Source organism: Cervus elaphus, chromosome 15 (assembly GCF_910594005.1).
Source record: "Cervus elaphus chromosome 15, mCerEla1.1, whole genome shotgun sequence".
Taxonomy (NCBI): Eukaryota; Metazoa; Chordata; class Mammalia; order Artiodactyla; family Cervidae; genus Cervus; species Cervus elaphus.
This window is the reverse complement of record NC_057829.1, coordinates 81,432,670-81,451,945: the sequence shown is the minus strand read 5'-3', so window position 1 is coordinate 81,451,945 and position 19,276 is coordinate 81,432,670. Positions and strand designations below refer to the sequence as shown.

Genomic DNA, 19,276 nt, shown 5'->3' with positions numbered 1-19,276 from the left:
TGACTGTAATTGTACCTACCTTGGGGTTTTGGTGTCAAATGAGATAAAACACCTAGAAGGTGAGGGAGTTGCAGGGATAAAAAGGTTCTAGGCAAAGCAAATGACAAGTGCAAAGGCCCTGAGGCAAGAGTGGACTTGGGGTGGGAGAAAAATTGAAGGACAATGTGACCAGACCCAGTAAGGAGGAGAATGGTAATGGGGAGCCCAGAGGGCTTTATGGGCAAGCTAAGGACTTCAGATTCTATTCTGAGACAGGAAATGGCAAAAATGTTTTGAGAAGAGTCACATCACCTTGTTCTTAGAGGTTCACTCTGGCTCCTATCTTAAGACTAGACCCATAACAGTGCAGAGAGGAAAGCAGGTCAGCTGGGCTGGATTTGTGACATACTTGCGGTAGAGCCAGCAGGATAATACAGATGTGCTAAATACTACGGTGCAATAGATGCCTTCCGGGGAACTCTGAGGAGGGGAGCACCTTACCTGGCTATGGGCATCAAGAAAGCCTTCCTGGAGGAGGAGACGAAGTCTTGGAGATATGGAAAAGTGATCTGTGGGAGCTGAGAAGCCACATGGGCCTGAAGAAAACCATGAGCTGCTTTCATGTTCCTGGAGGTGAAATCAAAGGGAGGGCAAAGGCCAACCGGCTGCAAGTGGTCCAGATTGAGGACTTCCTATGGACCCAGCACTGCTAGGGCTTTCACATGTTTTATCTCATTGGACCAACAACAAAAACACAATAGGTACAATTATTGTCATTTTACAGATGAGAAAGTAGACTTGAAGTTACTGACGACCATGGCCACAAACAAGTATTCCATGGCACCAGGTCCCTAACCTGGGACGACTGAGGAGCCCCTTGAAGGCCCTCAACATCCAGCCTTCCACAAACACACATAACCCTCACACACCCCAGTGCTGGGGAAGTGGGTGGAGGCCGAAGGAAGGCACATTTTCCTCTACAAGTGGTCTCTACCCTCTCTCGTGTACAGCAGAGGAAACTGGGTTTGCCCCAGCGCAGGGGAAAACCCTTGGGCAGAGACACTGCCTGGGAGGCAGGGCTGGGGAACCTAGGAGGGCCCCGGGGTTTGGTATAATGCTCTCAAGTCGACTTTTGAAAATTCAAAAAAGAGGTACCACTGGGCCGCACAAATTATGTAGCACGTCCTATCCCCCATCCCGTGTACGCTGGACTTCAGGTGCAATCAAAGAGATTTCCGAGGGTACAAAGCCTGTGCTAGGGGAAGTCAGACGCTGTAGGACTGCAGGGTGAGCCTGCGGAAGGCGCCAGGCGCCCCTGAACGGATCTCCACTGTAGGTCCCGTGATATGGGCTTTGTTACATAGGCGACCCGTCTAGGCCCGGAGGCGGCCAGCCTACCCGAAAGGGAGGAACAAGGTTGGGAAGACCTGGCCTATGGCGGAGGTGGGCTCCCGGCAACAGCAGGCGCGCGGGACCCCGGGAGCTGGAACAGAGCGCACGCGGAAAGGAGGAGCCCAGCGCACGCGGGCCAGGGAGCCGGGGCAGGGGACGCGCGCGTGCCCGGGGCGGGGCTCGCCGCCCGGCTCCTCCTCCCCGCCAGGCCCGGCCGCCGCGGCCTTTCCTGGCAGCTCCTAAGGTCCCAGGAAGAGGAGCCCGGAAGAGGAGGAAGAAGCGCGGGGGGCCGGGCGGCTCCCAGGGTGCAGCGGCGCCGCCGCCCGCATGGAGCCCAACGTGCGCTTCTGGATCACCGAACGCCAAGTACGGCCCGGGCCCGGAGCGGCTGGGGGCGGGGAGGGCGCGGGCCGCGCGGCCTGGAGTCGCCGCTGGCCGCCGCGACCTTGGGCAGGCCACGTGGTCGCAGCACCCACCTTCCCGTCTCAGACCCCGGGAGGGAACGAAAGGAAAGCCGGGCTTGCAGGATGCCGACGGCCACGGCTGTTAGCGTGCGTCGCCTCTGCCGCAGGCTTGGCTAGGGAGGGTAGGTAACACAGTGTCACCCTGCAGATCGCACGAACCAGGAGTCACTCCGCACCCCTCAGGGGTCTGCTTCTGCTGCCTAGGCTGTTGCTGAGCACCAGGCTGGAGAGGCACAAAACAGGTCCTCCCCAGGAGTCTGTAGGCTCAGCCGCCCGACCTTGAGATTCAGGGCTGCGCGAAGCCCCGCCTCCAGGCAGTGGCCGGGAGGCGCTGTCCAATAGAAATAAGATGGCGCCACGTGGGTAATTCCAAATTTTCTAGTAGTCACATTAAAAATATATGACTTTTCACATTTTAATTTTAATAATATATTGCATGTAGCTCAGTAGAAACAAAATATTAACATTTCAACATGTAATTGGTATAAAAAATTATAAATGAGATTTCTTGCATCCTTTTCTGTAGGAAGTCTTTATGTATGGTTTCCACATACAGCACATCTGGAATTGGCCTGGCCACATGTGGTTAATTGGACAGCACGTTTCTAGAGTGTTCTCTTTCCGCCTTGACCTAGAGCAGAGCCTAGCTCGGTTCTCTTAGGTGGGAAAGTCAAGGACAGGAAACTCAAGTTGTCCTAGCAGAGCCAGGCCTCTAAGCGGGAATCACTGCAAAGTTTGGGGGCTTTAGGGAGCAAACCAGGCCTTCTTTCTCCACATGTGAACCAAACTGCCTGTATTGAGCCTTCACTGAAGTGTCCAGTTCTTTATGACTGGAGTTAAGCCTTATAACCGGTCTTTGCAGGTGACTCTGGTAGAGAATCTGCTGCAGTGCAGGAGACTCCCGTTCCATCCCTGCATCAGGAAGATCCCCTGGATAAGGGGATGGCAACTCACTCCAGTGGTCTTGCCTGGAGAATCCCATGGACAGAGGAGCCTGGCGCGCTACAGTCCTTAGGGGTTTTTTTTTTTTTTTTTAGTCCTTAGGGTTTTAACGACATGACTGAGCATGCATGCAAGCCTTATAACCACCCAAGGGGTGTGAAGAAACAGATTCCTTTCTAGGAATCTAGAAGGATTGAGACCTTTCTAGGCAGTGCTTCAAGGTGATATGTGGGGTGTGAACATAGGTCCATTTGACCCCAGAGTCTGGGCTTGTAACCCTCAAGAGCAATTTGAGGTGAAGAGCACAGGCCATTGGGTCATTTCCTGGTTGGGCTTCCTTGAGTACATTCATGAGCCCTTGGAAGCTTCAGTGTCTTCACCTGTAGGATGGGGATGTTGTGAGGATTCTAGGAGATGCTGCAAGGAGAAGGCCCTATGAGGTTCTAAAAATATTGTTAAGTGTTATTACCTGTTTTTGTTTTTCTGCTGCCATTAACCTCTCTGGTGCTCCTGCCCCTCTCAAGTCTTTTATTCAAAGAGTTCTTCAGTGGACAGACTTGTTGGATCCTACGAATTTGGTCCTTTCAATTGTAAGTATTTTCTTGTTTTCAAAAATAGTGAATTTCACACTTTATTCTGAAATGTGAAGGCTGTGTGTCTCTTATCAAAGCAGTTGAAATAGCAGAATCCATGTATATTATCATGTTTTTATTTCTTGTGAATGAACTTGAGATTGGAAAGTTGCTACATAAGAGCAATCCATTTAACAGGTAGTACCAAATCCTGGCTTCCCAGGTGAGTGACTCAGTGGTAGACAATCCGCCTGCAACGCAAGAGACACAGGTTCAGTTCCTGGGTTTGGAAGATCCCCTGGAGAAGCAAGTGGCAACCCACTCCAGTATTCTTGCCTAGGAAATCCCGTGGACAGAGGAGGCTGGCGGGCTGCAGTCCCTGGGGCCACAAAAGAGTTGGACAGGACTTAGCGACTAAACAACACCAACCAAATCCTGGGCCTGGTGCTGGTGGTTTCAAAGGGAATCAAAACAAACCTCCCTGGTGATGGAGGACAGAGAAGCAAAGCTAGCCACAGACCTTGACTCCGGGCTCCAAGGGCAAGGTGTAGCAGGGAATTGGGGGAGGTTATTTAAAGAAGGCTGGGAGGGAGGAACTGTCAGGAAGACAGGACTGTGAGCAAAGGGGAGGGCGGCAGGGGCCAGGTCACCCAGTTACTGGGTCTTTTAACTCAGGGGAACCGGACAGTTCTGGAAGGTCCTTGTGGGTCATTCAGACAAGAGGGATTTTTACTTAGCCATCTGACGAGTAACCAGAGGGACCCAGACTATGATCAGTTCAGGGGATGACTCAATTATCTAAGTGAAAGAGGAGAGTTTGAACCAGGTGTGGCTGAGGGATGAAGAGGAAGAGAAACCCTTCGTGAGAGACCAGCAACGACACTTACAGCCAGATCCACAGGGGCACTCCCATCTTTGTGCTCAAATAAATGCTTCCTGTCGTCTTGTTTATAATAGAGAAAAACAGGAAACAAGCTGAATGCACATCAGTAGGGAAATAGAGAAATATAAAATGGCATACTCATGCAGTGGAATACTGAGAGTGTGGCTTCAATCCCTGGTCAAGAATTAAGATCCTGCGAGCCTCTTGGAGAAGTAAAAAAAAAAAAAAAAATTAAAATCAGGTGTTAGTAAGCATGTGATCCTTAAATCTGTGGATAAATCTGAAGTTGAGATCATTGCTTGATTTCTTTATATCTAATTGTAGGAAAAAATAGAAAAATCGAGGCAACTCTTGTTAACAAATGAAGATGCATCCAGAGGTGACTTGGAGGACAAAAGGGTATGTTTCTTGTTCCCAGGTGTGCCTGGCTCAAAGCTGGGCTTGGGTGCCTTCAGGTGATTCTAACTGCATGGTCTGAAATCAGGTGGTATTTTGGCATCATAAACACTGCTCAGTTGGGTTAGCTTTTAAAATATAGTTATGATTCCTTCTTGTAAGCCAGATGAATATGAGTTACTACTGTTAGGAACTAGTATTAAGGGAAAACAGCATAGGGTTCTTCCTGTGCAACAGAGATGGGCAGTTGCAGTATCTATTCTCTGTAGCTGACTCCTGAGCCCCATGGCAAATTCCAGAATTCTGGCAGGCCTCTGAAGTCAGAATCTGCTCCCTGTTAGAAGCAGTGTTACGGGGCGGGGTTACAGCCCCTGCCCAAAGACTTAAGCCCAGTGTTTGTTATCTACCTTGCAGCGAGTGGGGCTTTCCAGAGCCCACAAACATCAGTCCCTTGAGGCAGCCTGCGGAAAGCTCGCATGTTTAACTTGGTTTTTCTAAGAACTTGTTGGGGCCTCTGAACTCACACCTGGCTCTCTTACAGTGACTTGGCTAATAGCGTGGTTTGCACACAGCCTGCTCTGCTCTGAGCTGGGGGAGGCTGGCGGCATTCAAGGACTCCCCCAAGGGGCAAGTTAGATGTTGGCCTCTCCAAGGTCACAAACCTGGGGGCCTTTTTAATGTTTTGGTCATTTTCGTGTGGCTCTTCTTTTTGCTTCTTGTTAGTTCACTCATTTGATTTACTTGTTTTGATCTGCTCTGCCCCCGTGGTAGAAAACAGTTCACCCTTCACTCCCTGAAAGGTGGAGCAAAGGTGATACCACAAATGAAACTGGAGAGGAGCTATTTTGGCTGCCAGGACACCTTTAAAAACTATTGCTTGGTCTTTCTCTTTTTAGATACAAGAAGCCTGGAAGAGAAGTCTTGTAAGTTTCAGCCCCATCCTAATTTTTAGCCTAAAATAACAAAACCAAACATCAGACTCACCTTTGTGTGTACCCTTCTGAAGTCCACAGTGCATCCTGACAATAGCAGGCTAATCCCTGGTCCTTTTCGACCTGCAGGTGAGTTGATTCTAATTTTCACAAGTGGTTTGTAACCTTTAGAAAACCTTGCCTCCCTCCAAGTCATGTGGTTGGTTCCCCTGGCAACCAGCCCCATCCTTCGGTGCTTTCCCAGAGTCACCGCATTGACATTATCTCAGGTGTGGTTGAAAGGGGCTTGCTTTGAAGAATGAGAGGCACTTGGGACTTCCTGGGTGGCCCAGTGGCTAAGACTCCATGCTCTCAACGCAGGAGGCCCAGGTTCGATCCTCAACCAGGGAACTAGATCCTGCGTGCCACAGCTAAGACCTGGTTTAGCCAAATAAATTTTAAAGAATAAGAGACACTCCTTTTACCTTTATCGCCCTTCTCACTTAGGAAATTTCAAGGGTTTTAGGATCTCTGGGCCAGGGATAGGGATGAAGAGCAAATACATATGTCTTATTATAAGTCACAGTGTCACAGATGTATTGAATTCACCTAGAAGGATGAACAAAGATTTGCAACAAGTGACCACTTACCCTCAATGAGAGAAAGCCTGGTCAGGTCTTCCTCTGCTGTGCTGGTTTTAAGTTTTGCCTTATGCACGTAGTTATTATTTTTATTAGAAAGAAAAGTGCGTAAAAAATATCCTTTGACTCCCATGCCTGAGAAGAGGCTTCAGGGTGGGCGGTTTTCCACCCTCTCTGCCGTCACTGACCCTCTTGTCTTTCTCGCCAGCTCTCCTGCCTTTCACGGCACCCACGGTGAGTAAGCTGCCATTCACCACTAAGAAGCCAAGGGGTCAGGAGGACGTCCAGGCATCTCCTAAGCTCTGGGCCCCTGTCCCGTGACTGCCTGATAGATGGTTAGGACCTCTCACCTCTGACCCTTGTCCACACCCCACCTCTACTTATCCCCCCGGGCATCAGGGCCTGTTGAGGATACACAATGTCACAAGGTAGCCCTTTCTTTGAATACCTACCATGGGCCAAGCACTAAGGAGGAGGTTAATGAGTTAGGACATACTCCATGGCACAGGCCCATGTCACTGGCTGTCACCTCCTCTCCCCAAGTCCCCTCCCCCCCAATCAGGCAGGCCCTCCCCTGGGACCCGGAATCACCCGAAGTGAAGCTGTCCATCTTGGCTCTGCCCCCTGCAAGTTTAATTTAAAATAAATTAAAATGATGCTTCTCAGCCGCCCTGCTCGATTGCATGTCTGGAGACGGGGACCAGTGTGAGGCACCCCTGGGCTCTCACTGCCCATGGGGGCCCATCCAATACCACCTGTCCACGGGCCACTAGCCCCGGGCATCCACATCTTCCGCTTCTTGCCCCTGCTCTTGGGGACTCAGTTCTACATCTCCCTGGGGAGGTTCTGTGTGCCACAAGCCTTCCCTCCCACCCAAGACGCTCTCAGCTATGCATTATTTTCTTTAATTGAAGTATACTTCATTTACAGTGTTTCAGGTTTACCGCAGAGTGATTCATTTTATATGTATTCTTTCTCAGGTTCTTTTCCATTGTAGGTTATTACAAGATCTTGGGTATAGTTCCCTGTACTACACAGTAGGTCCTTGTTTATTTCATATATAGTAGTCTGTATCTGCTTTACTTTCTTTACAGCTATTTCTGTCAATGCTACCGGTGAAAAGTCTGAAGTCCATGATTTTACCTCAGGTAGCAATTCTTTCTATTTCAGAATTATTGAATTTTGTTGAACTTGAAACCAAAATGTGACGTGTTAGCCTCTGTCTTCCTGTAGGCCTCCTTCTACACCTACAGTACAGTCTTCAACATCGTCAATGGAAATGCAAGTTATGTGAGTATCACGAGGCCCGGAGGGCATGCAGTTTCACGGTGTTTCTTTTGGCGATTTTGTGTGTTTGTTGGAATTATCTTTCCTGGGTAGAACTGTGGCATTTACTAAATATGAACCTTTGTTTTTCCCTAGGATCGTCGTGCACACGAGAGCTTATTACTAGGTGCAGGAGTGATTGTGTCTTCAACTTTTTTGGGCGTATGTATTTTTAAAATGTGTCAAATCTTTTACTCTTCAGAATCAAAATTTTATGTTCTAACTGAATTTAGAAAGTATGATTAAGACATGAAGAAAATCAAAGTTACCTGTAATCCTATAACCCCCAAATTATGTGATTTTTTTTTCTAAGTTTCTAGGCATGGACTCAGTACTGTTATCTTTCTTAAAAAAATTAATTCAGGGGACTTGACTGGTGGTCCAGTGGTTAAGACTCTGAACTTCCACTGCAGGGGGTGTAGTTCCCTTAGGTCAGGGAACTAAGATCCCATATGCAGCACTATGCGACCAAAAAAAAGAATAATGTCATGTTTGTAAACATGTTATACAAATTATGTGTTGCTTTCAATGTCGGGATACTGTAATGAGTGATAATGTAGACTTCAGAGTCTGGTGAGCCTGGGTTCACCTCTTGGGTCAAATCCTTAACATCTTAGTGACTCTGGACACATTCTGTAGCCTAAATCTCTAAGCGTTCCTCTGAGGATCAGGGAGAGCACTTCAGTGTTGCAGGAATTAAAACAAGAAACGTGTGGAGACACTTGCAGGGTCCTGCCCTGTAAAAGGAACTAGGCTGACACTAGCCCTCTGCTGGTCCCATGCAATGATGATTCGTCTCTCTCGTTTTCTAGTTATTCCCTCGTTTGCTCCAAGTAAAGCTTTCAATGAATAGCGTTCTGAGCAGAAACGTCATTCCCGTCATCATTCTCGGTAAGCGGGAGCCTGCCTCCATCTTCAGGGATACCCCAGTCCCTGGGCCTCACTGCAGTTGGTGAGAGCCACCATTTATAGCTTGCTGGTGCCCCCAGGTCCAGATGGGGTCTTTGGTTTGAGAAATGATGCTTTCTCTGTAGGTACCCCTTTAGTTGTCAAAGGATGAACACGAACCTGGAAACACAAATTACATTTTATTTATTTATATTTATATAAATATATATTTATTATTTATAACAAATATACTCCAATTAATATTTTTTAAAATTTTTTCTTGAAATATAATTGCTTTACAATGTTCGTTTCTGCTGTACAGCGAAGTGAATCCCTATATGTATGTCTCTGTGTGTGTGTGTGTGTGTGTGTGTACACACATTTACCCTCCGTCTTGAACCTCCTTCCCACCGCCCCCATCCCACCCCTCCAGGTCATCACAGAGCACTAAGCTAAGCTCTTGTGCTAAAGAGCAGCTTCCCACTGGCTGTCTTGTTTTACACATGGAAATGTATATATGTCAATCCCAATCTCCCAGTTCACTCCCCTCTCCCCATCCCTCTCTGTGTCCGCACGTCCGTTCTCTATGTCTCCATCTCTTTGTAAAGATTGTACAAGCCTTGTCCATATATTATTTCACTGAATCTTGACAACAACTTAGAGGCAGGTAATATTATCCCCACTTACAGATGAGGAGACTGAGGCAAGGGGCGGTTAGGGAGATTTTCTAGGGTTACCCATGGAGGAAGTAGTAGTCTTGGGGATTTCAAACCAGTAGTATGACTCCAAGGGAGGGACAGAGATAGTCACCAACTGTTTTAAATTTGCCAGCCTGCAAGTTCAGTAATTCACCCTCAGCATTTGGGCTTGGAAATCAAAGCAGCTTGAAGTGTTGGCAGAATTAGGTCAGTGGTAAAATCTGGGAAATTATGTTATAGAAACTGGGTCAAGCCAGCTTCAGCAAAGAAGGCAGGCATATTTCAAAGGCCCAGGGGTTTTTCTGGGAATCCTGTCAAGGGTGTCGGGACCTGGGGCTAGGCTGTAGTCAGGATCCAAGGCCGAGAGGCCAGCAGTTCTGACCCCTACTCCACAGCCCAGGAGAGAGCTGACTTTGTATGTGTCAGGTGACCACCCATGGATCGGCAAAGCACACCCATCAGAGAAAGAGGCGTGACCCTCGAAAACATGTCCCTTCACTGGACCCACACTCATCCCTCTGTTTCCTTCTTTACGTCCACAGCCCAGCTCAGTGGGATGAACGTGATCGCCTCCCGAAGTTTGGAGCCCATACGCGGGATCGAGGTCATGGACAAGGAAGGCAATGTCATAGGTTATTCCAGAAAAGCCGGGACAAAGGTAGGGGACCCACGCTGTGAAGCTACAAGCTGCTTGCCTTTGGGGCGAAGAATTTAATTGTCAGTCTGAGCTGGTAACAAATTCACATCTCCCTTCAGCCTTTTCTTATCTGTCTTTTCTCATGGTGCTCAGAGAGAGTTCACATTTGCACTGTGATGTTTAAAAGGTGATGCAGTATCTGGGTTCTCCAGAGAAACAGAACCAATAGAATATCTGACCATCTATCTTTCAGTCATCTATATAAATACGTTAAGTGTGGGCGGTGCTAAGTCGCTCCAGTCGTGTCCGACTTTTTTGGAGCCCTATGGACTGTAGCCCACCAGACTCCTCTGTCTGTGGGATTCTCCAGGCAAGAATACTGGAGTCGGTTGCCACACCCTCCTCTTCCAGAGGATCTTCCCGAGCCAGGGATTGAACCCACGCCTCTTCTGTCTCCTGCCTTAGCAGGCGGGTTCTTTACCACTAGCGCCACCTTCTCCAGCAGATCTTCCCACCCAGGAATCGAATTGGGATCTCCTGCATTGCAGTCGGATTCTTTACCAGCTGAGCTACCAGAGAACCCAAATATATATGTATATATTGAGATTTATTTTATTATTATCTAAATTTTTATCATTTGGCTGTATTGGGTCTTAGTTGCGGCATGCGGAAACTCTTAGTTGCAGCTTGTGGGATCTAGTTCCCTGACCAGGGATTGACCAAGACTGGGAGCACAGTCTTAGCCCTTGGACCACCAGGGAAGTTCTGCCACAGTCCAATTTTAGAACATTTTCATCCCCCTGAAAATTCTGTCGGGTGAAACAGAATTCTGTTTCAGTCACTCCCCCTCCCACCCGCAGCCCCAGGGAAACACTGATCTGCTTTATGTCTTCATTGTTTTGTCTTTTCTAGAAGTTTCATACAAGTGAATCACAGTATTTTTGTCTGGCCTCTTTGACTTTTGAGGTTCATTCATCTTTTAATGCACTGGTAGTGCATGGCTTTTTATTGCCGAGTAGTCTTCCACTATACCACATTTTGCTTGTCTGCTCCCCAGGCGATGGAGATTTGGATTGTGTCCAACTTTTGGCTGTTGCCCTTGATGCCACTCTGACTGCTTGTGTACCTACAACTGTGTGTGTGGATGTGTGTTGGCATTTTTCTTCAGCTGAATTTTAACTGCAGGGCACGGTGGGAAACACGAGAGTGAATGTTTAATCCCCAAGTTGTTCTTTAGCTCCTCCCGCCTCTCGGGTGCTGTGGTGGGCTCTGGAGACCCACCCCTCACTGGTCAGCATTGCTTCTCTCCAGGGGCTGGGAGGGAGCCTCGGGCCCTGCTGGCTACCCAGTTATCTAGCCCATCTTATTGAGAGGAGCTTCCTTGTTTGCAACATGGCCAATTTAGGGTGAAAGAAAGGTTTGGTGATCTTAAAAAAAAAGTTGATCTTTCTCTTAAGAATAAAGTGTCTGTGACCATGCGTAAGCTTGGTCATTCTTTTATCACTTCCCTGTCACCAGAAGATTTCTTTTCTTCAGCTAAAATTTCAGAAACTGCGTAACCAGCAATATCTGATTGTAATAGAGCACCTTTGATTAGATTTCAGGAGCCTAGTCCATGCTGTTTTCCTTTGCCTGGCCGTGTTGGCTACTCAGTTGCAGGCCGCCACGCATCTCGCAGTGTCTCATGACCGGTGTCTGGTTTGGAATGTCTTCCCTTCCACACAAGACAAATGGAGAGGGGCCGGCCTTGCCCTGCTGACGCCGAAACACTCCAGGCTCAGCTACCACTCTTTTCTTCTTCCAGCGACTTTATCTTGTATTCCTGAAAGGTTATTTTTAAAAGCCACACCCTCCTTGCAGCCCTCTGTCCTCGTGGGGGAAGGGCATTCCTGCAGGGGATCAGATGAGCCGAGCATTAGTGTCCTGGGCAGAACAGGCATGTGGGCCACAGCAGAGAAGCCTGGACAATGGGCTGTAGCCACGGAGTCACAGGAGGCCGGAAGTGCACAGAACAGATTTCAGGGGAGGGCAGGGTGGGCAGAGTGCCTGTCTATCTTACACTCAGCGTGTAGAGTTGTGCCTTACCCAGAGGTCGAGTTCTGACATTCCAACGCAAGTGTCATCTATAGTCAAAATTTCCCTTGAACATCTCCGATATTGCCCTTGAGTACACGTGATTTTTGTGCATATAACCCATACTGTCAGTGATATGTTTAAAGGTTCAATATAGAGAGTAACTTATAGAAAAGATGGCAACACAGTATAGACTATACATATATGTTTATGCAAAATAAAATTTTATAAAACACTGTTCATCACACAAGCAAAAGATGGGAGCATGCAGGCAGACTCATGCATGTTACACGCAGACATGATGCCATGCCAGTGCACTGAGAGCTGGGCTTCCCCTCCTGGAAGGAGTGGGATTAGCTGGGGGCAGTTTAGGAGAGGAAGGTGGGTGGCAGAATCCTGGACTGAAAGAAAAATGTGGCGATGTCCTCAGTGGTAAATCAAGCTTTTCTAGCAAAGGGACTGCCATTTGGTTCTAAGTAAGGATTTGTCTGTCAGCTGCTTCTGCTTGTAATTAATGTTTTATTTGGGGTGGTTGGTGGGAGTGATGGAGACCATTGTGGAGTCATGGAGAGGTTAATCTCATCTCCGGTCATTCCAGGCACCAACTCCAGGCATTTTCTGTACGTATGCAGGTCAAGCGCTGCTTCCAGCCCTTTGCACGTGCAGAGAGGGGAGAATGGCAGCTTGCCAGTCTCTGTCATGACTTGCAAGATCCCTGGAACTCGGCCTACTCCATGTGCTAAGCTGCTTTCTTTTCATTTCCACTAGGCCGTTAAAGATACAGCAACATCCAGAGTTGTGCTGTTTGGGACCTCTGCGTTTATTCCTGAAGTCTTCGCATACTTTTTTAAAAGGTAAGAGGTATGCTTATATCCCCGGGAAGGAATAAACATGTTGACCATCAAAATTGTATAAAATTTGTCAAATACTGAATCTGATGAGTGGGATGGGAAGAAGGTCCTTTAGGAATCTTCCCTCTAAACAGTCTTCATCACCATTAAGATGGTAGGATTGATTTAGGGCAGGTGTGGAAATCCTGATGTGCACATTCCAACAAACCTGGACTCTCCCCCAGTTACTCTGTCCTCAGTTACTTCTTGGGCGTGCCCCTGCACCTGCTGAGGCTCGATTCCTCATTTCTGTTGATAGAAAGATGAGTTTGGAGGATTTGCGGGGCCTGGCAACTCACCCCAGTATTCTTGCCTGGAGAATTCCAGGAACAGAAGAGCCTGGCAGGCTGTAGTCCATGGGGTCACAGAGTCAGACATGACTGAGTGGCTGACACTTTCACTTTTTCACTTTACTTTCCCAGCTCTCATGTGCTATGGCTGCTGCTCAGGTCTCTTTCCCCTCTTCGTTCCAAGCATGTGTTAAATTAGCTTAAGTGGCCCAGAACCAGTTGACTGCCATTCCTTTATTTGTTTATTTTAATATTTATTCATTTGGCCGTGCCAGTTCTTACTTGTGGCATGCAGGATCTTTTGGTTGTGGCTTGTGGATCTAATTCCTCAACCACAGATCAAACCCTGGCCCCCTGTATTAGGAGCACTGCATCTTAACCACTGGACAACCAGGGAAATCCCTGCCATGGCCTGTTAGGAGGAGACCCTGGGGTCAGCTAGTATGAGAGGCCCCACTTGCAGGAAGCAGCTTAGGGCAGGAGGAGAGGCGTTGGTTTAGATACCAGGAACAGGGCGGGGGGGGGGTGTGGCCTGCGGCAGCTGATCAGAACTCTTGTGCAGGACAGTCCTCTCTTCTCCTTTGTGGCTGTTGTCTTCCTCCTTTCCCTCTGTACATTGGCTTCTTCACGTTGACACGTGACTGTGGCCACCTCCCAGCTGGTATCCTTGCAGTGTCTTGTCTTTTTTTTTTTATATTTTTGGCCGTACCCCACAGCATATGGGACCTTAATTCCCCAACCAGGGATCAAACCCACACTGGCTGCATTGGAAGGCGGAGTACTGGAGTGGGTTGCCATGCCCTCCACCAGGGGATCTTTCCAACTCAAGGATTGAACCCGTGTCTCTTAGGTCTAACCTATATTGGCAGGCGGGTTCTTTAGCACTAGTGCCACCTGGGAAGCCCCTTAATCACTAGACCACTAGGGAAGTCCTCACAGTGTCTTGATGAGAGAGAAAAACACAGCAAATCTTGGGGGGTTAAGGGTAGGGTGTGTCTTCCACACAGTTCACAAACTCCTGGGAAAGGATCCTGTTGGTCCAGGAGGGGTCACCTGCCTGGTGCTGGCCCAGCCTGCTCTGTCTGGGCTGCTGAGCTAGGAAGCCTCTGCTTGGACCACACAAGGAGTGCATTTCAGGAAGCAGCAGTGTTCTGTCCAACTCCTACTTCCCATGGTCGATCCAGCTGGGTGGCTGTGGGGACTTCTCCAGGGTTGGGTCCCCCTGCTCCTCTCTGGCTGACCTCAACGTGGGGGATTCTGGGAAAGCTGGGATCTAGAGGTTCATCCTCCAAGGCCTGCACAGTGGTACCACCTGCCTGGTGGGGAGAGGTGGTCCTCATCCTGGTGGGCCTTTGGGGTGCCTGGAAGGGACCTCGTCCCACACCCATGACAGTATCCCAGGTAGAGTGGCCGCGGTGGCCCTTCTGATTCAACCCTTTCATTTTTGCCTCTGAAAAGTCTCAGGGCTCAGAAGGGGAAGGCGGCTTACCTGAGAGCACAGGGTCTGTCAGTGGTCAAGCCCCAGCCGGACCCCAGGACCCCAGATCTCTGGCTTCCCAGGCGGGGCTTCTTGCTCCTTCTTCCCACAGTCTCAGAGGTCAGGGTCAGAACGTCACAGTCCAGGGGAGGGTGCAGGTCCTAGAATCTGACCTCTCACTTTTAAGAATTTGAAGATGTGGCTGCGTCCTCTTGTTGGTGTGAAGGAGATGATAACATAGACCTCATAGGGTTGGGGGATAGCAGGTAAGCAAATGCATGTGAAGTGCTTGACCCAGGCCTGACATGTAGTGACTGCTCCACCTGTGCAGCTACTGGTATCACCTGTTGTGGGGTGATGAGGAACGGAGGCCAGGCCTGCGGCTGCTCACAAAACAATTGACTGCCATTTGAGCCCAGGGCGGGCCTCTAAAAAAGTCCTGGAGGGACATCCCTGGTGGCCCAGTGGTTGAGGCCAAGCTTCCATGGCAGGTGGCCTGGGTTCGATCCCTGGATGGGGAACTGAGATCCCACGTGCCGTGTGGTGAGGCCAAAAAAATAAATAAAAATTTAAGTAAGCCATCTTTAAAAAAATTTTTTTTAATTAAATTTAAAAGCCCTGGTACCTTTTTCTTACAGGACCCAGTTTTTCCTGCAGAATCCATGGTCACTGTGGACCCTGAAGTTTTCTTGTACGATCCTCGTCATGGGATTGATGGTACCAGTTTCCTTCAGCATCTTCCCACAGATCAGACGGGTAAGTGTCCCCCTTCAACTTCCTCTTAAAAAAAGAAAAATGTGTCTCTTCTCCTCATTATCAGAGTGAGATAACTCATTCTCTGAAAAAAATCGGGCCAAGTTTACAGAAGAATAAAACAAAATAACATCCTTTACGCATAATCCCACCCTGCAGATGACTTGCACAGTTTTGGATTCTGTTTTTCTTAACTGTGTATCTGAAGTGTTTTTCTGGGACATTAAAAAAAAAAACAACTTTGAGATAGTTTAAAGCTTCATAAGATACTATAGTGACGGTCCATCCCATAGGGCTTTCTGCAGCGATGGAAACGTTGTAATCTGTTGTCCAGTATGTGTAGTCCCTCATCACAGCTGGCTGTTGAGCACTGGAAACATAGCTAGTGAGGCTGAGGGATTGAATTTTTAATCTGTTTAATTTTAAGTGCTCACATGCAGCTAGGGACACCCGTTCTGTGCGTGCTCAGTCGTGTCCCACTCTGCAGCCCCATGGACTGTAGCCCACCAGGCTTCTCTGTCTATGGGATTTCCCAGGCAAGAATACTGGAGTGGGTTGCCATTTCCTACTCCAGGGGATCTTCCTGACCCTGATCAAACCTGAGTCTGTCTCTTGCATTGGCAGATAGATTCTTTACCACTTTTAGTCTTTACCACTAGTGCCACCTGGGAAGGCCCTGCTGCTCTATAGAGCAGGATATATTATAATCTGTGATGAGTCAGACTGCCTGGACTCAGATTCCCAGCTCATCCATGACCCTGGTCAATCTGCTTAAACTCTCTGAGGCTTAGTTTCTATTAAAGACAGATGGAGGTCATAATACCTCTGCAAAGGCTTGTTGCTGATAGCAAGGACATTACTGATATAGTAGATACTGATTTCTGGCATTTCTTGGCTGAAATGCTTGTTGCTGTCACCATCACCACCCCCTGACCTCCAACCCCCATCAAGCAAGCCTTGGCATTTGTTGGATGTTTAAAATAACTTGTTGATCCAAGGTGGGCATGAGGTGGCTGAATGGTGGTCCTGTCCTGACTGGGTGGCTTGCAGATAGAGCGCGGGGCTGAGAGGTTCTGCCAGGGCCCTGCCCAGGGTACATCCTCAGACGTTGTGTGAGCCGCAGCATTTGTTTATATTTGAAATTTTCCATAAGAAAGTTTTTAAGGGACTTTCCTGATGGTCTAGTAGTTAGGACTCTGAACTTGCAATGCAAGGGGCCCAGACTCAGCCCTTAATCAGGGAACTTAAGATCCTGCAAGCCTCACAGTGTGTGGGATTTTAGTTCCCTGACCAGGGATTGAACCTGTGCCCTCAGCAGTGACCACATGGAGTCCTAACAACTGAACTGCCAGTGAATTCCAGGTTAATTTTTTTTTTTTAAGACATCACTGAAAAGATTGGACTGAAATAGATGCTTTCTGAACTGTTTTTTTTTTTCCTACACTACATGGCTTGCAGGATCTTGGTTCCCCGACCAGGGATTGAACCCAGGGGCCCTTGGCAGTCAAAGCTCCAAATCCTAAGGTCTTAACCACTAGAGCACTGGAAACTCCTGAAAAAAAAATTTTAACTTCTAAGGCAAAAAAACTGAATATGCATATTAAGAATTTAACTTTGTTTTTTAGATACAGTGCAGTGAGCTTGAAAAGGAAATTCAGTCGGCAACAGAAGAAACAGAACTCTTCTATAACAGAGGGGTGTAGGTGTGCGTTTTAGCTGCATTTGGTTGGTTCCTGCGTGAAAACCTTCCTCTAAGATTTCAGTTTCAAGAACCTGCCAGAAGGGTCCTGGAATCCCCAGAGGTGTCTGTGCCGACAGGATGGCTTACGAAGACACCTGATGAGACTGGTCCTGCCTCGGGTTAACAGGCTTGGATGGAAGAAGAGAAACGGGGGCTGTCCTGTCTGACCCACCACATGCGGTTGCTAAGGGGATGTGTGCGTGACGTAAGATTCGGTTTTCTATTTGTCTGTCAGCCTGTGAAAGGATACTGTGAAATCACCAATAAACTTGTCTAGAGTTGAGTATTTGAAAACAAAGGAGAAAGGTCCATGTGCCCAACGCACAGGCATTAAACTGCTAGCCCACCTCCAGGTACACTGGTGGGGAGTGGGTGAAGGCATTCCACCCCCAAAGCAATGGTGTTTCCCTTCTTAGTGTAAGCTGTCCTGTTTGGACAGCTGCTTAAAACCTTTGCCAGCTGCTACCCAGGCTCCTTCTTTCTCCTCCCTGGCAGATGACTCGTTCTCGCCCTCCACGGAGAAAGCCAAGGCTCTCGGCCTCCTGGCAGGAAGCCTGCTGACCTCCGTCCACCCACGCCCAGCCTCCCCTCCTCCCTGCATGATCAGCGGTGTCCTGGGCTTGGGCCCCACCGACCCTGCCTGTTTCCTCGCGGCCTTGCTCTGCAGCCTTCACTGCCCCCTCTGGCTTCAGCCTCCCTCCTCTGCTGCTTCCCAGGAGCATTTCAACTGCATGAGTCACTTGGCTCATGAAAAAACAAACACCCCTCTGTGTAGCCAAAGTTTTTCAAAGAGTTTTCTGCTCTCACTCTTTCCACCCCACCTTCCTCTGCTGAGGCTGCTGTCACCGTGCCCCCAGTGCTGTTCACACAGCCACTGCCCACTGGGCAGCCCTGTCACGGGGCTGGCTCTCCCCTCAGCAAGAGGCCCACGTCCAGCTGTCCCCTGCACTTTGCCATCCAGACATATATTTGGGAGCATCTTTCGCTCCCAGTCTCAGGAAATGGCACTGCTGCTTACTGGCTTAGTCAGGACCACTGGCATCACCCTTACTCCCCTCCTGCCCCCGCCCCATTCAGTAGACCCGCAGCCCTCTGTCCGCCACCACCACCCCGGCGCAGTCCAACAGCATCCCCTGCTGGTACTGCTCATCAATCCATTTCTAGCCTGCTCTTCTAAACCACACCTGCTTACAAGCCTTAAATGGCCTCCCAGTACACCAGGATCAAGTCCAAATTCCTTGCCACGGCAGGTAGAAGACTTTATTCCTCTCCTGTCACTCCCGCTCCTCACTCTGGACTGACATCCATCAGTGTCTCTGAGCCTTCCCACACGCTGTTCCCTCTGTTCCAGGTTAACCTCTCCCTGGGCTTCAAGTCTGACCTGGACGTCAACCACTTTTCTCCAGGAGCCTTCCAGGATTCGCAGGACTGAATTAGGTGCTCCTTCAGTGTGTTCCCATAGCGCTCATGTCTCGCCTAGCATTTGCCACACGGCCATGCCATGGCCTGTTTGCTGACCCTATGCCCCCACAGATGGTGCATCTTGAGAGTGAGAACCATTGTCCTGGGCATCAAGGAAGCCCCAGGATACGATACACAGTGCACAGTGTAGAGTAGGCACTCACGTTTGTGTACTGGGTGGAGGGTGTTTCTAACACACCCTGCCCCAAGTCATCTCAGAACGCGCCTGCGGGGCTTCCCTGGGGGTCCAGTGGTTAAGAGTCTGTCTTGCAATGCTAGGGACACAGGTTTGATCTCTGGTCTGGGAAGATCCCACAGGCTGTGAAGCAACTAAGCCTGTGCCGCACAACTACTGAGCCTGTGCTCTCGAGCCCTGAAGCTGAAACTACTGAAGTCTGTGAGCCTACAAGCCCATGCTCCACAACAAGAAGTCACCGCAGTGAGAAGCCCTCACGCTGCAATGAAGAGTAGCCACCGCTCACCACAACTAGAGAAAGCCTGCATGCAGTAATGAAGACTCACCACAGCCAAAAAAATAAATCTTAAAAAAAACACAATGCACCTGTAACTTTCAGTTTTCCCTAGGTCACAAAATGACAGTTATCTCCAAATTTGGTAAAAGGTGTTTCACCACGGCCTAAAAGGACAAAACCAGTCAAAATGATCTACCAGTCAGCTCCATGTAGCCACAAGTTTCTACTAAACAAAATGACAAATGTGCAAAGGCTCCAAGTGAAGATTTAGCCCGATTGATGATACAGTAGTAATGTGAGGACATCTTTTCGAAGATAACACTTGGACCTTAGAGTCAGCTCCAGGAAGGGGGCGTGGAGGAGGACCCCGTAAGGAAAGAAGGGCCAAG

The 19,276-nt window shown here is 48.8% G+C and overlaps 1 protein-coding gene across 1 annotated transcript; it reads left to right on the top strand.

Moving 5' to 3' along the window:
* The first annotated feature begins 1,530 nt into the window (after window positions 1–1,530).
* SFXN4 (sideroflexin 4) lies at window positions 1,531–17,251 on the top strand. The gene is made up of 14 exons (XM_043925119.1): window positions 1,531–1,737; window positions 3,302–3,367; window positions 4,557–4,631; window positions 5,525–5,551; window positions 5,635–5,689; window positions 6,389–6,414; window positions 7,275–7,328; window positions 7,414–7,470; window positions 7,603–7,668; window positions 8,319–8,397; window positions 9,635–9,750; window positions 12,571–12,656; window positions 15,098–15,215; window positions 16,838–17,251. Exons 1-14 carry the CDS (start codon window positions 1,699–1,701, stop codon window positions 16,913–16,915), a joined length of 942 nt encoding a protein of 313 aa, XP_043781054.1. The 5' UTR covers window positions 1,531–1,698; the 3' UTR covers window positions 16,916–17,251.
* The last annotated feature ends 2,025 nt before the right edge of the window (window positions 17,252–19,276 follow it).

Excerpts from the sequence above, each read along its gene's own strand:
- SFXN4 (XM_043925119.1), top strand. The coding sequence starts at position 1,699 with ATGGAGCCCAACGTGCGCTTCTGGATCACCGAACGCCAA. Across the intron at positions 5,690-6,388 it reads TGGTCCTTTTCGACCTGCAG|CTCTCCTGCCTTTCACGGCA; the intron begins GTGAGTTGATTC and ends CTTTCTCGCCAG. Across the intron at positions 7,329-7,413 it reads AGTCCATGATTTTACCTCAG|GCCTCCTTCTACACCTACAG; the intron begins GTAGCAATTCTT and ends GTCTTCCTGTAG.